This window comes from Hemiscyllium ocellatum, chromosome 4 (assembly GCF_020745735.1).
Source record: "Hemiscyllium ocellatum isolate sHemOce1 chromosome 4, sHemOce1.pat.X.cur, whole genome shotgun sequence".
In the NCBI taxonomy this organism is placed as follows: Eukaryota; Metazoa; Chordata; class Chondrichthyes; order Orectolobiformes; family Hemiscylliidae; genus Hemiscyllium; species Hemiscyllium ocellatum.
In genome coordinates this window covers 9,518,772-9,533,076 of record NC_083404.1, presented here as the reverse complement: position 1 = coordinate 9,533,076, position 14,305 = coordinate 9,518,772, and the positions used below count along the sequence as shown (strand labels likewise).

At 38.9% G+C, this 14,305-nt stretch overlaps 1 protein-coding gene across 8 annotated transcripts in view; it reads left to right on the top strand.

Moving 5' to 3' along the window:
* The window catches only part of ncoa2 (nuclear receptor coactivator 2), a 294,076-nt gene that overhangs the window by 273,032 nt on the left and 6,739 nt on the right, over positions 1 to 14,305 (top strand). For all 8 annotated transcript variants that reach the window (XM_060822730.1, XM_060822735.1, XM_060822736.1 and 5 more), the window contains exons 20-21: positions 4,888 to 5,065; positions 7,182 to 7,380. In XM_060822730.1, the coding sequence (XP_060678713.1) occupies positions 4,888 to 5,065; positions 7,182 to 7,380 (377 nt within the window). The remainder of the gene's footprint in view (positions 1 to 4,887; positions 5,066 to 7,181; positions 7,381 to 14,305) is intronic.

The window sequence follows — 14,305 nt, the reverse complement described above, 5'->3', positions numbered from 1 at the left end:
CGAAAAGTAGTGGACCCAGCACTGATCCTTGTGGCACTCCACTGGTCACAGGCCTTCAGTCTGAAAAACAACCCTTCACCACCATCCTCTATCTTCTACCTTCAAACAAATTCTGTATCCAAATGGCTAGTTCTCCCTGTATTCCATGAGATCTAACCTTACTAATCAGTCTTCCATGGGGAACCATGTTGAACGCCTTACTGAAGTCCATATAGAACACATCAACCGCTCTGCCCTCATCAATCTTCTGTTACTTTTTCAAAAAACTCAAGTTCATGAGACATGACTTCCCACTCAAAGCCATGTTGACTATCCCTAATCAGTCCTTGCCTTTCCAAATGCGTGTAAATCATGTCCATCAGGATTCCCTCCAATAACTTGCCCAGCACCAATTGTCAGGTTCACCAGTCTATAGATCCCTGGCTTGTCCTTACCACCTGTCTTAAATGATACCACGTTAACGAACCTTCCGTCTTCTAGCACCTCACCTATGACTATCGATGGTACAAATATCCCAACAATCGCTTCCCTAACTTCCCACAGAGTTCTAGGGTACGCCTGATTAGGTCCTGGGGATTTATCCACCTTTATGCATTTCAAGACATCCAGCACTTCCTCCTCTGTAATATAGACACTTTTCAGGATGTCACCATCTATTTCCCCATATTCTATATCGTCCATGTCCTTCTCCACAGTAAACACTGATGCAAAATACTCATTTAGTCTCTCCTCCATCTCCTGTGGCTCCACACACAGGCTGCCTTGTTGATCTTTTGAGTGGTGCTTTTTGCTCCCTAGTTCCCCTTTTGTCCTTAATGTATTTGTAAAAACCCTTTAGATTATCCTTATCTCTATTTGCCAAAGCCATCTCATGTCCCCTTTTTGCCCTCCTGATTTTCCTCTTAAGTATACTCCGTCTGCCTTTCTACTCTTGGGATTCATTCGATTTCTCCCGCTATATCTGACGTAAGCTTCCTTCTTCTTAACCAAAGCCTCGTTCAGCATTCCCTAGCCTTACTAGCCTTTCTTTTCACCCTCACAGGAATATACTGTCTCTGGATTCTTGTTATCTCATTTCTGAAGGCTTCCCATTTTCCAGCCATCCCTTTACCTGTGAACATCTGCACCCAGACAGCTTTTGGAAGTCCTTGCCTACTACTGTCAAAATTAGCCTTCCTCCAAATTAGAACTTCAACTGTTAGATCTGGTCTATCCTTTTCCATTACTATTTTAAAACTAATAGAATTATGGTTCCTGGCCCCTAAGGTGCTTCCCCACTGACACCTCCGTCACCTGCCATGCCTTATTTCCTCAAGTTTTACTTCTTCTTGGGTAGGTATATCCACATACTGACTCAAAATGTTCTTGTACACTCTTAACAATGAGCGAATCAATTAAGTACAATATTTCCAGTCCACAAAATAACAACGAAAAGCCTCCCAATTTCATGACTGACAGCGAGAAAGTGTCTGCCTTTGTCGAGAGGAGGCAATAAATGTGACCCTGTTTATATTGCTAGTCCCCATAGTAATTGTAAATGTAGAAATTTATAATGTAACAAGTGGGCAGGAATTAGTTTTAGATTTAACAGTTTTATGTCAAGATTAATAAGTGAAATGTTATAAAGAAAAGAATAAGCTATATGGCTTCAAAATGAGTATTGGTTAACTTGGGTGCACTTTGATCCAACACACCTCACCTGTAAAATCCCAATTTATAAATCCTAACTAAAGTGATTTCCAAACAAGCATGTTACCAAACACTGCTAATTAGTCCATTTTTGAAATTATTTCTTCCTATTGGAACAGTTTGGTGCAGTTAATTCATAACCTTTTTACTTTAGTAAAGATAATTTGTTCAATAAAGATAATTTGTTCAGTAATTTCTGGTTTTTACAAAATATGAAAGGAACTGGTACGTTCCTAAATTGATGTTTTAGAAATTGGAGAGCATAAGTTTGTCAGAAGCAGTTTTTTTTAAACCTACAAATGTGAAGTAGCTATGAAATTGAGAGAATTTATTACTGAATAGTAGTTACACAAAGTACCCTGCATTCAAACGACTTTGCAAATAAGATCTTGGACTTAAACTGAACTCCTGCTATATATTGTATGCACTTTTGCTTCATTGTACCAAAATCAAAGCTTAGAAATTACAGAGTAGTTTCCATTGTTGCTTTAATCAGAATGGGGATTCATGCAGCAACAAAAGCATCAAATTTGACTGAATATTTAAAACGTGATTACTTTCAGGAATGAACTCTAAGCTGCTGTTTAAATGGGAAAACTATATTGTTAATCATGGACTTGATGGGCTGTTGTGTCCCAGCTCAACTACATAGCTTTAGTTCTTTTACTCCTTTGTTACAAAATGATAAAAGTTAATTCGACTTGTGAAAGAAAAATTAACCTGGAATGATTTTTACCTTAAACAAATTGGGGGGGGGGGGGGTGAATTCCTTAATGTGCAATATAGTAGTAGAAATATTAATACAGTAATTCTTCTCCTAACTGCCTGCTAAGTTTGGCATTTACCATTATTGAGAGTTATATTCTCATGGTTAGCCGTATTTTTTAAAATACACTGAGTTACTATCGTGCTCTGGTGTCTCCAGGAGTAATTAGCGAGGTTGTGGCATCGTAGTATAGTGACATTACTCGTAATTAAGCTCCATCTAATGATATGGGGGCATGTTTAAGTCCCATCGTAGACCATTAGATGTAGGAGCAGAAGTAATTCATTCAGCCCATTGAGTCTGCTCCATCTTCAATGAGATCATGGATGTTCTGATAATTTTCAAGTTCACTTTCCTGCCTCCTCAGCCTTGAATATACTTAATGACCCAGCCTCAACAGCGCTCTGCAGTAAAGAATTCTGTAGATTTGCTACCCACTGAGAGAAGAAATTCTTCCTCGTCTCTTATCTTGTATTTCAGTAAGATCATTCTCGTTCTTCTAAACCCAGTGTCTTCAGACCCAACCTACTCAATCTCTCCTCATTAGAAAACCCCCTCATATCTGAAATAAGCCAGTGAAACTTCTCTGGGCTGTCTCCAATATCAGTATATCTTCTGTGAGGTAACAGGATCAAAACTGTCCAAGGTATTCTGTGTGGTTTAACTACTGCCTTGTACAGTTTTAGCAGGAATTCACTGATTTTACACTATCTTTCTTTTCAAATGAAGGCCAATATTCCATTTGCCTTCCATATTACTTTCTAAACTTTTATGCTAACTTCTTGTGACTAATGCACAAGGACCAAGAGGTTCATGCTAATAAATCACCCCCAACACCATGGGCTCTTATTATATTGCTGATTCTGTTTGATTAAAGTTTGTATTTCTAAACGCATTGCTGTAACGTCTTTATAGCAGATTCTAATGTTTTCTCAATGCTTTCTAGTTAGCAGTTTTTATCTCCTTCCCCTTTTGAATAAAGTTGTAACATTGGCAGTATTTTTTAATCTTTTCTGACTTTTCCAAAATCTTGGGATTCTTGGAAGATTGCTACCAGTGGGTTCACTATTTCTATTGAAATTTAAATTCAATTTAAGAAAAATAATCTGGAATAAAAGTTGGTCTAATGGTGGCCATGAAGCTATTGTTTATTGTGGTAAAATTCCATCTTGTTCAGTGATGTCTTTTTGGGAAGAAAATCTACCAGTCTTCCCAGTCTGGCGTATGTGTGATTCCAGACGCTCAGCACTGCCCTTTGGGCAATATGACACTTGCACCCTGTAAATGATTTTTAAAAATGCATCATGCACTGTGTAGGTAATGAAGACCTCCGGTCTGTGTCCTGGCCTGTTAATCAGTTAGGGGAGAAAGTGAGGTCTGCAGATGCTGGAGATCAGAGCTGAAAATGTGTTGCTGGAAAAGCGCAGCAGGTCAGGCAGCATCCTAGGAACAGGAGATTCGACGTTTCGGGCATAAGCCCTTCTTCAGGAGGGCTTATGCCCGAAACGTCGAATCTCTTGTTCCTTGGATGCTGCCTGACCTGCTGTGCTTTTCCAGCAACACATTTTCAGCTGTTAATCAGTTAACTGCAATTGAACTCTGCCTCAGGGTTCATTCTCCTGTTCGGGAGAGAGGATGCTGAAGGCTGGATCACCAAAATGGGTTTGAAAGTGACACTTATGTTTAATTAAAACTCAGGACTTCAGGGTAAACAAAAAAAAAATGAGGAACAATACATTGAGGTAGGGAGAGCTATGAAATTATCCCCTTGTCTCTTTTTAGGCATTCACTTGAATTTCATTTCGTGGGTGGCACCTTTTTAGAAATTATTAATTTATCAAGTTAATTACATCCATGTGCCTAAACGCCAAGCGATAACTTCATGCTGTCACTGAGTCTGCACAGACAGCATCTTGTGAACAGGAGTGACATGGTTGAGAATAAAGGATTGATTGGAGATTGATCTTTATAGTGGAACCAAATGTCATTCGAAATATGTTCATGCCAGAGAGAGTGACATCGGAGTAAAACATCACTAATCTAGCCACTGTTAATTGATCACAGATAAAGAAGTTTGTCTTTTACTGTTTGCCTTTTTCTGGTTGTCAAGTTTTGTACAGAACTTTCACCTGTTAGGAATATTTTTGCCTTTTGGGCAAAAGGACCAAACTCCAGCACCAAATCATTTGAAAACAATTACATCATGTCTGATGAAATACAATTGTGTACAAACAACTTTAAGTGGAATGCTTCTTTTCCTGTCAGCCATGTTGACATTTAATTGGGTTTTTGTATTTCTTCTGATTGACATTCTGGACATGTTTTCTAGGTTGATGAATTATTTGAAATTAATTAGCTTTATTGTTTTTCCCAATTGTATGTGGAAGAAAGGCTCGCTCAAAATTTGCTATACCTGGTTTTCTCATTCACAGGAATGAATCAGCAGTCTGACACAGGATTTGGTGGAGCTACAACTCCCCAGAGCCCATTAATGTCTCCAAGGATGAGTCATACGCAGAGTCCAATGATGCAACAGTCTCAATCTACGCCGACTTACCAGTCGCCTTCTGAGATTAATGGCTGGCCACAGGGGAATCTGAATGGAAACAGGTACTTTTGATTATCTGCATAAACTTTAAGATATTGTATATACTTACAATCAGAGATGGGAGTTGGACAGTTCATACTATTTAAGCCCAATCATATGCCAGGGGTGGAGGGTTAGAGTTATGGGGAGAGGCTGGATAGACTGGGACTTCTTTCACTGGAATGTCAGAGGTTGAGATGTGACCTTAATGAGGGGTATAGATAAGGTGAATGGCAGGTGTATTTTCCCTAGGCTGGGGGCTTTCAAGACTAGAGGGCATATTTTTAAAGTGAGAGGAGAAAACTTAAAAATGACAGGAGGGCAACATTTTTACACAGAATGGAATGACCTTCTAGAGGAAGTGTTGGATGTGGGCGCAGTTATGATGTTCAAAAGACATTTGGATAAGTACGTGAATAGGAAATATTTGGTGGGACATTGGCCAAGCGCAAGCAGATGGGACTAGTTTAGTTTGGGGTTATGTTCAGCTTGGACTGAAGGGCCTGTTTGCGTGCTGTATGACTCTGTGTAAGGAAATACAGCATGAATGTTCTCATTAAATCGTGGACATGTCTTTGCCCCTGTAACTGCATTAATCTTGAGGAACAGGTTTACCAACCTGTTTAGGCATCTTGCAATGGAAAATAAGTGCAATTTTTTCAGTATTTCTAACTGTTGAAGAAATGCTGAAAAGGGGAACGTACTTACTGGTGAACCAGATAATGTGCTTATATCGAGAGGAACTGTTTGAATCTTTCAGAAAGAAAATCATCTTTATGTCCTCCAGACTTGATGTTGTTAAAGCTGATATTTTAACTTAATTTCTTTTGGTAGTTTTGTGAAGTGGGAGGGGACCATTCGAGATCTAGAAATCTTACACCTGAAAGTCCGATGTAAAGATCTGTTATGTTATCTGTTATCACCTCTGTCTAGGCCAGCAACTTCTTTTAAAAGAAATATGAAATCCAGTTCTTTATTGAAAGAATGCAGCCACAAAATGCCACAGTTCGAAACAAAGACTTTTACTAGAAGTATCAAACAAAGCAAACAGTAAACAAAGTCTTAGATAATTTACATATACTCTAAATCCAATATTAAACATGAACCAACAAACAAACTTCAGTTGATTATAAGCTATGTTACCTATCAGCCGCAAATACTATGATCTTGCAAACTGGCTCATATAGAGCATCAAACCTAGCCACAAAGTCCTTCAAAACTGTCTTCCTTAAGAACGATTTAATCGTTTCTTCAAGGGTGTAGTAGCAGCATACACACCAACCTGAGTTCTATTTGGCATGATCTTAACTAAAAATTGCGCATGTTTGTTGAACCTCCTTAACTCAGTGTGGATGGTGTGGATTGACTTAATATTCTCCAAGTTACTGAAATAGCTGCAACAATTTTATATTTGCTTATTTTCAGCTTCTGGATCTAGCCTTCATCTTCCTTACTTTGCTCCATTGGGTATATCAACATCTAATGAGCTCTGATGGCTCTATCTCTTTATTGATATAGTATTGACCCGAAATTCTGGTTTCCAATTCTTTTTGGTTTCCTCAGCAATTAGATTTGTCACTTTCCAACTTTCCTGTTTCACTTCTAGTCTATCCCCAGAGAGAAAAATCTGCTGCATGTTTTGGCTGCTGCTACAATAGAATCATCACTGTTCTTACAACATCTTGTGCTGGATCATGGCAATAACACCTGTCCATTGAAAGCTACTGAGCAAATACAAGACATGCTGAGGTTTTACAGAGGAAGATGGATATGTTAGGGGGCTGAGAGTCATGTAGCTTGGTGAGGTTAAGAGTAAAGAGTGAGTGAATTTTAGTATGGGATAGGGTACAGGCGACTGCACTTTGAGAAAGCAGAGAAATGTATTGTGAATAATCGGAGACCAGTGAGCAGACTGTCAGAATAATTTATTCTAGCTGTGACAAAAATGTGGGTAAACATTTTGGATTTTTGTCACAGAAATTGGGCAGTAAATGCATCATGCCATATCCAAAATAATTATGCCTGTCCTTGTTAAGGTTCATACCGTCTGATAGGTGAGACCCATGTGATCAAATGTGTTTGGGGAAATATAATTAATCTAATTGGTTTTTTTTCTTTCTTTCCCCTTTTGTTATATAGCATGTTTTCACAGCCATCCCCGCCACAGTTTGGACAACAGGCAAACACCAACATGTACAGCAACAATATGAATATCAGTGTTTCTATGGCAACCAATACTGCCGGTATGAGCAACATGAATCAGATGTCAGGGCAGATTAGCATGACCTCAATGACCTCTGTGCCTACATCAGGATTGTCCTCTATGGGTGCTGAACAGGTAAGGGATGAGCGATGATTTTTAAAAATCTAATGCAATTACATTAACAGCAAATGGTGGCAGCTGAGATGGCAGCACAGTAGGAATCCTGAGCTCCATTTGTTTGTTTTCTTTTCTCTCCCTCTCTCTGTGTTTTTCTTTTTCTTTTAACCACTCATCCACGGGTGACACGGGTGATGTCTGGGATGAAAGCCAGTGTGGGCTCCCGGCTCTCGACGCAGCCTCGGATTCGAGCCATGATGTGAAGCCTGATGTGGTCTGAGTTGGAAGGACTTATTCTGAACTTTTTTTTTATTTTTCTAATTTATTTCTGGACTTTATATTGCCACTGTTTTCTTTTTTTTTACCCTTAAGAATTTTTATCTTGGTACCTACAATGGCACTATGTGTGGCAACTTGTAAACTTTTCACTGTACTCATGAGTACATGTGACAAGCTAATTCTTATTTTTTGCTAAAGTCTTAGCTATTGGTCCAAAAGGCTGGTGATCCAAGCAGTCACATGCAATTTTAAGATTATGATAATGCTTTATTAAAGTATTTGATATTGGAAAGCATTTCAAATGTTTCGTCTAGATTAGAAGTGAGTAATAGAATAGCTTCTGTTACATTTGGATTTTAATGAAAGAGAGTATTGATTTGGCTGTATAAGATAGCTGAGTCTAGATTAGAGTGGTGCTGGAAAAGCACAGCAGTTCAGGCAGCATCTGAGGAGCAGTAAAATCGGCGTTTCAGGCAAAAGCCCTTCATCAGGAATACCTGAACTGCTGTGTTTTTCCAGCACCACTCTAATCTAGACTCTGTTTTCCAGCATCTGCAATCATTGTTTTTACCCTGTATAAGATAGCTGTAGTAGTGTGCTGACTGACTTTTTTTTTTAAAAGGAGAAAGTGAGTTCTGCAGATGCTGGAGATCAGAGCTGAAAATGTGTTGCTGAAAAAGCGCAGCAGGTCAGGCAACATCCAGGGAACAGGAGATTCCTGAAGAAGGGCTTATGCCTGAATCTGACTTTTTTTAAGGTTGTTTTGAAAACAACTAAGACACAAATGTTTGTAAATCAGTGTGCGGCATTTCCTTGGCTAAATGGAAATACATTTCATCTCTTTTTCAATAAATGAATACAATACTTCATTTGGAGCTAAGGGTGTAAAGTTACTTTCTATTTAATTTCTGGATCTGGATCATGTGAAGCTTGAAATGAGTGGCCCACATCCTCTGACTGGATGGTAGTATTGCCTGGCGCTGTATGCCTGGAAGTCCCAGTACAGCTGACTCCACAGGAATTGTCTAGGAAGTTGAAAGTTCCAATGGGGAGTCACCCAAAGTCTCCCAAGCATCCTAAAATGCTCCTTGCCTCTTTACTTGGAATTGAAGACTTCGGGTAGCTCGTGGAACTCCATTTTAGTTAACCCAGGAGAAGTTGGAGAAAGTAAAACTCCAACACTTGACTTACTATTAAACTAAGTCTTCATCTATTCACCTGCCACCCTCTGCACATAACTCACTCACCCATATTCATTCGCTGGAAATCATTATTCTAGCATCCAGTATTATTTCAAATCAGAAAACTAATTGCATTTAGGATTATTAATTAACAATAACAAATCTTTAAAAGAAATGTAAGCATTATTCTACTTGTATTGATTAAAACAAAGGGAAAATCGAAAAGCTTGTGCAGAAGTTTACTGGAACTTCCCTTTCCATGTTAATCTCTTTGCTACCTGATATTGCCTTTGAAGGGGTGTTTCCAGGTCCTAAGACACTATACACTGGAGGGGGTGATGGCATCTCCTTTCTCATGTTGAGGCATAGACATAGGCAGTAAACAGACGTCGGTGCAGTTCGGAGCAGCTCGGTTCTGAAGTCTGGCTGCAAAAAAACATTTTTTGCATGGGCATTTTTTGACATGACGACTACTGTCTGGCAGATCTGTTCCAACAATAGTCAGACACTGTAGACCGTGATCTTATAACTTGGATGCTTAACAATGGACTTCATTAGTTTCCTCATTTCCTCTTCCCCCCATCTTATCCCAGTTCAAACCTTCGAACTTGGCATTGCCCTCATGACCTGTCCTACCTGTCCATCTTCCTTCCTTACACTCTCCTCTCTGACCTATCACCATTTATCTCCACCTCACCTGCCTATCACACTCATAGCTACCTTTCCAGCTCTCTCCACCCCCCCCGCCCTTTTCCCATTTTTCTCTGTACCCTCTCAACTCACAAGCCTCATTCCTGATGAAGGGCTCTTGCCCGAAGCTTTGACTCTCCTGTTCCTTGGATGCTGCCTGACCTGCTGTGCTTTTCCAGCAACACTGCTTAACAGATCTGTCCATCTTATTCCTATGTTTTTTTTTTAATTTGCATGCATTGATAAGGATGAAGATGTTACTGCATTTGCAGTTGATTATAAACAGTTATAAAGAAAATATTTATAATTCTTCTATTCAAGATGAAATTCAGTAATGAATATACTGCACATAACTACTGGTGGCTTTGTGCTGTTGTTAAAAACACTGTTCCTTCATTTCTGCTAACTTTGTGGTTCTCCTTCCCTCGCCAAAATAGTTTAAGCTTTCACCAACCATATTCAGTACTCTGTCAGCAAGAACATTAGTTCCAGTGTTGTTCAGGCGTAGTATGATCATCTTGGATAGATGTGCTATCCTGATAACTACATGTGCAGTTAGTGTCACCAATTACTGGAGCTCACGCTCTGAATCTCATGGAGCAGAATACTGTTGGGCTTTGTTTTTTGTTCAAAAAGAAATAGACTTTTATTTGTAGGTATATTCTCATCTGAAACTTTGTTAGTCAGCAGAACCGCACTTCCCAAAAGCCCAGAATCTGTTATAACATAAGGTCATTGCAGTAACCTTGTGGAATATTAATGTAATCAATACTGAAGACTTAGATGTCAACATGTAATGTCATGAGCTTTATAGTTTCTATTCCATCCTCTCTCCCCTGTTTCTCTACCCCCCACCCCTCCTCCCACATCCCCCACAAACTCCTCCAAAACACGCACTCATGCACAATTAATTTATTGGATCAGGTGTGTACAAAGTGGTCTTACCTGAGATGGTAGAAAATTTTCTTTGTCTTCCCTGACCTGATCCATTTTTAAAAATCCAAATCCTTTCAATATCAGCAGACATGTCTGTAAATAGTACATGAGGCAACCAATATTAAATTTGGGCCATTAGATTGGTCACAGCTGAAACCATCAAAGTCGCCTGCACTGTTAGTTCTGCTGACTGAGTGACTGACTGACTGTTAATCAGAATTTTCTTCAGGACCTTGACTGCAAGTTTACTAATGACTAGTCAGTGCAAGGATATTGTTTCCTCTGAGGTTTAATTACAGTGAATATTCAGATGTTCAGTGGTGCAAGCATCTTAGTTCCGTCCCATTATTGATGTGCAGCATCAGCTTTTTGTGAAGTTTATGCTCTATAAGCTCACAGATGCTGGTGTTTGGAAATTCCTCTTTGGCATGCAGGGTCTATAAGGATTTGTAAAACCTAGTTTTGATACTAATTTGAAAATCAGAATTTTCAGGTATTAATTTAACTTCAAAGAACAGGAGGAAAATCAATGAGAAATAATTGTGTCCCAAATTCGTAAGCGAGTGAAGAGAAAAGAATGAAAAGACAAGGTCCAATTAATCTAAATGACAACTCATTGCACCATTAATGTGCTCAATGTCCAAATCCCACGTAACCCTATTTAAATTTAAAAGTAGAACAACAAGCTTTTTTTCATTATGGCATGACCTACTAACTTGCCTTTATGATGGAACATTTAAAAATAGCAAGGATTATACAATTACAATTTTTGCTTTTTGCAAGTGTCTTGATATGACCCTTAATCTTAAGGGTACCAACAGTTTTGTAATTTTGCATCTGCCATGCTCAACTTAGAATGAAGGCTGAAATATGTTGCAGCATGATAAAAATATAGTTGCTGCAGTAAAGAACATAAGATCGAACATCCCTTTTTTTTTGAAAAGGTGAGTCCAAATTGAACCAACTATGTTTCTTATTTCTAGTAAATGTCAGGTCTAATTTATCAAACGTGATATCTGTGAGGCTGGTGCAGCATATGTTGTGTATATACAGCTCATGATCTGACTTTGGTGAGAATACAAAGGAGAAGTTGGGAGTTGGTTTTTCGGACACCAAGGTTTGAAACAATCTGATGTGGAGGTGCTGGTTTTGGACTAGGGTGGACAAAGTCGGAAGGCATACGACACCAGGTCATAGTTCAACAGGTTTATTTGAAATCTCAAGCTTTCATAGCACTGCTGCTTCATCAGGTGAAGTGACGTCACCTGATGAAGGAGGACCGCTTTGAAAGCTTGGACTATAACCTGGTGTTATGTGACATCTGACTTTGAAACAATCTGGTTCAGCCCAGGAAAGTGGTTAGCAATGAAGAAGTTGAATCATTGTGGTAGCTTCAGTCATCCTAATGTTTAGCTGGATATAAGTTGCAGCTCATCAGAGACCTGAATACTGAGCAGATAATTTGCAAGCACAAAGGAAGATGGTTGTGATTGATAGAGGTCAGATGCTATCCATTAAATCTCTCTAAGTTCATATAAAATTTTCCTTGCCAGTTATTCTACATACTTTACACTATCATTCTCTTTATTCCCAATGATATCCTGTAAAATATTTGCAAAATTCAATTGTTCTCCGCCATCACTTTACAAAGCAACATATTGCATAAATGCGTAATAGAGGTGAAGCTTAAAAATATGTCTAACATCACTAGTAAATCGCCATAGTCCTACCATTCCATAAGCTGCACTCTTAATTAGAGAGAAATGACCAACAGTTTTAACCTGAAGGTAAGGGGTGAGTTTTATGTTAGACTCCTGAAGCATCACATCAGTCTAAACTGGATTTGAAACCAGGTTCTAGAGGTAAAAGACCAATCCCATTCCACTGCTGTATTGGTCACACTGAACTGTATTCATTAACCACTGGGTGGGTTGCTCTTCAAAGGGTCGGTGTGGACTTGTTAGGCCAAAAGGCCTGTTTCCACACTGTAGGGAATCTAATCTAGTTAATCTAATCTAAAATACATACAATAATCAAGTGTTTTTTTTAATTGAGAGAAAGATGAAAGTTGACTAATTATCTAGATAATTTGCTAAAAAGTATTTGTAACTGAGAGATGACTTATTACATGTTATGATCGGTCTGTAGCTAACTTTTACCTTTTTTATCTGCCCCACCCCCTCACCCAGTACAGATCTTTGTTAGAATTCGCATTGACAAAACGCACATTATATGTAACGCGATTGATGAATTGGGGGATGCTGTTTCTAAATTGGGAATTTTAAAACATGTGTTGGTTCTAACGTAATTACAGTGCCAACACTTTAAGCGCCGTTTCTAAAGCGGGATTTTTCTATAATGTAGGGTTGCATAAGAACACAACCATTGCATTATGCAAGAATTCAGTCTATCAGATTTCAGATGTTGGGACTGGCTCTGAGGCAGGTGGATTAGGATATTTTCTACTGCTATTAAGGAGGGTTTAAACTGAATTGGCAGAGGGGTAGAAACTGATTCAAAGGAAGCAAAATTAGTAAAAGGATGTAGAAGAATAGTATGCAAAAATGGGGGAAGTAATGACACTCATCAAATAGGTTCAAAATGGAGAATGATTTTTAAAAAGCTACGTTAAAGACACTCTGTTTGCATGCCTGAACTGCAGAATGTTTGATGATTTGAATGCGCAACTTGAGGTGAATGGATGTAATTTAATTCCATTACAAAGACATTGCCACAAAGTGACTGAGATTGTGAATTGAATATCCGAGTTTCCTACATTTAGGACCAAGGGAAAAAGGAGATGGCTGCACATTAATAATAAAGGTTCCTTGATTAATGGATCAAGATCAGTTTGGTTGGAACTAAGAAACAGTAAAGTGAAGCAAACATTGTTGGACTTCATATTGAGTTCAACACCTTCAAATTGTGAACAAACTCCCGTTTCTTCCCTTTCTTTTAGCTTGTTACATTCTATTATCATTTCCCCTCTACCCTCCCCCGATCCCAGTGGGGCTGTCTGTCTTTCAAGTCTGGCAGAGGAGATTCAATTGTTCTGTCATTCTCACATCGCAATCACTAATCTGAATTACCAATCTCTTTTCTCCACCAGCACCCTGCATCCTCTACTCTCTCACTTGCCCCGCCCAAACTGTAGCATAAATACTGTTATGTCCACACTTCACTTCAGCTCTGAAGAGTTATCTGGACTCCAAACCATCAGGTTGCTGTCTCTCCATGGATGCTGTCTGACCCACTGACCGCCAGCATTTGTTTTCAGTACAGATTCCAGCATCTACAGTAATTTGCTCCTAATTTGTTGGAAGTTGTTTATCGAACACCAAACTGATGTTGTACAAGCTACAAAGCAGGACATGTAGATCCATGTAACATGGGCAATTTTGTAACAATCGGGAACTTCAAGTTGTCCATAAACTAGGTTTACCAAGCCAGCATAGCGTTGTAGGGAGCAAATTCTTAGAACATGTCGGAGATGAATTTCCCTAACAGTGTTGAGGAGCCAACTAGGAATTGACTGTTCTGGGCTTGGTATTGTATAATGAGAAAGGGTGAGGTAATAACTTGGTGTAAAGGAGCCTTTGGGAAATAGTGACCATAAAATGATAAAATTCTATGCAGATGTGAATGTGACTTCGTTCATTTTGAAACTAGTCTTAAATGATGTTGATGGCATGAGGGTCAAGTTGGCTCGAGTGAATTGGCAAGTTACTCTAAAAGATTTAATGGTAACCAGGTAATGGCTAGTATTTTATTGAAACACTAAGATCCACAGTAGTCTTATATCATCGCTCTAAGGCACAAATATCCAAAGGGGCAGGTGGATCAACCATGGCTAACAA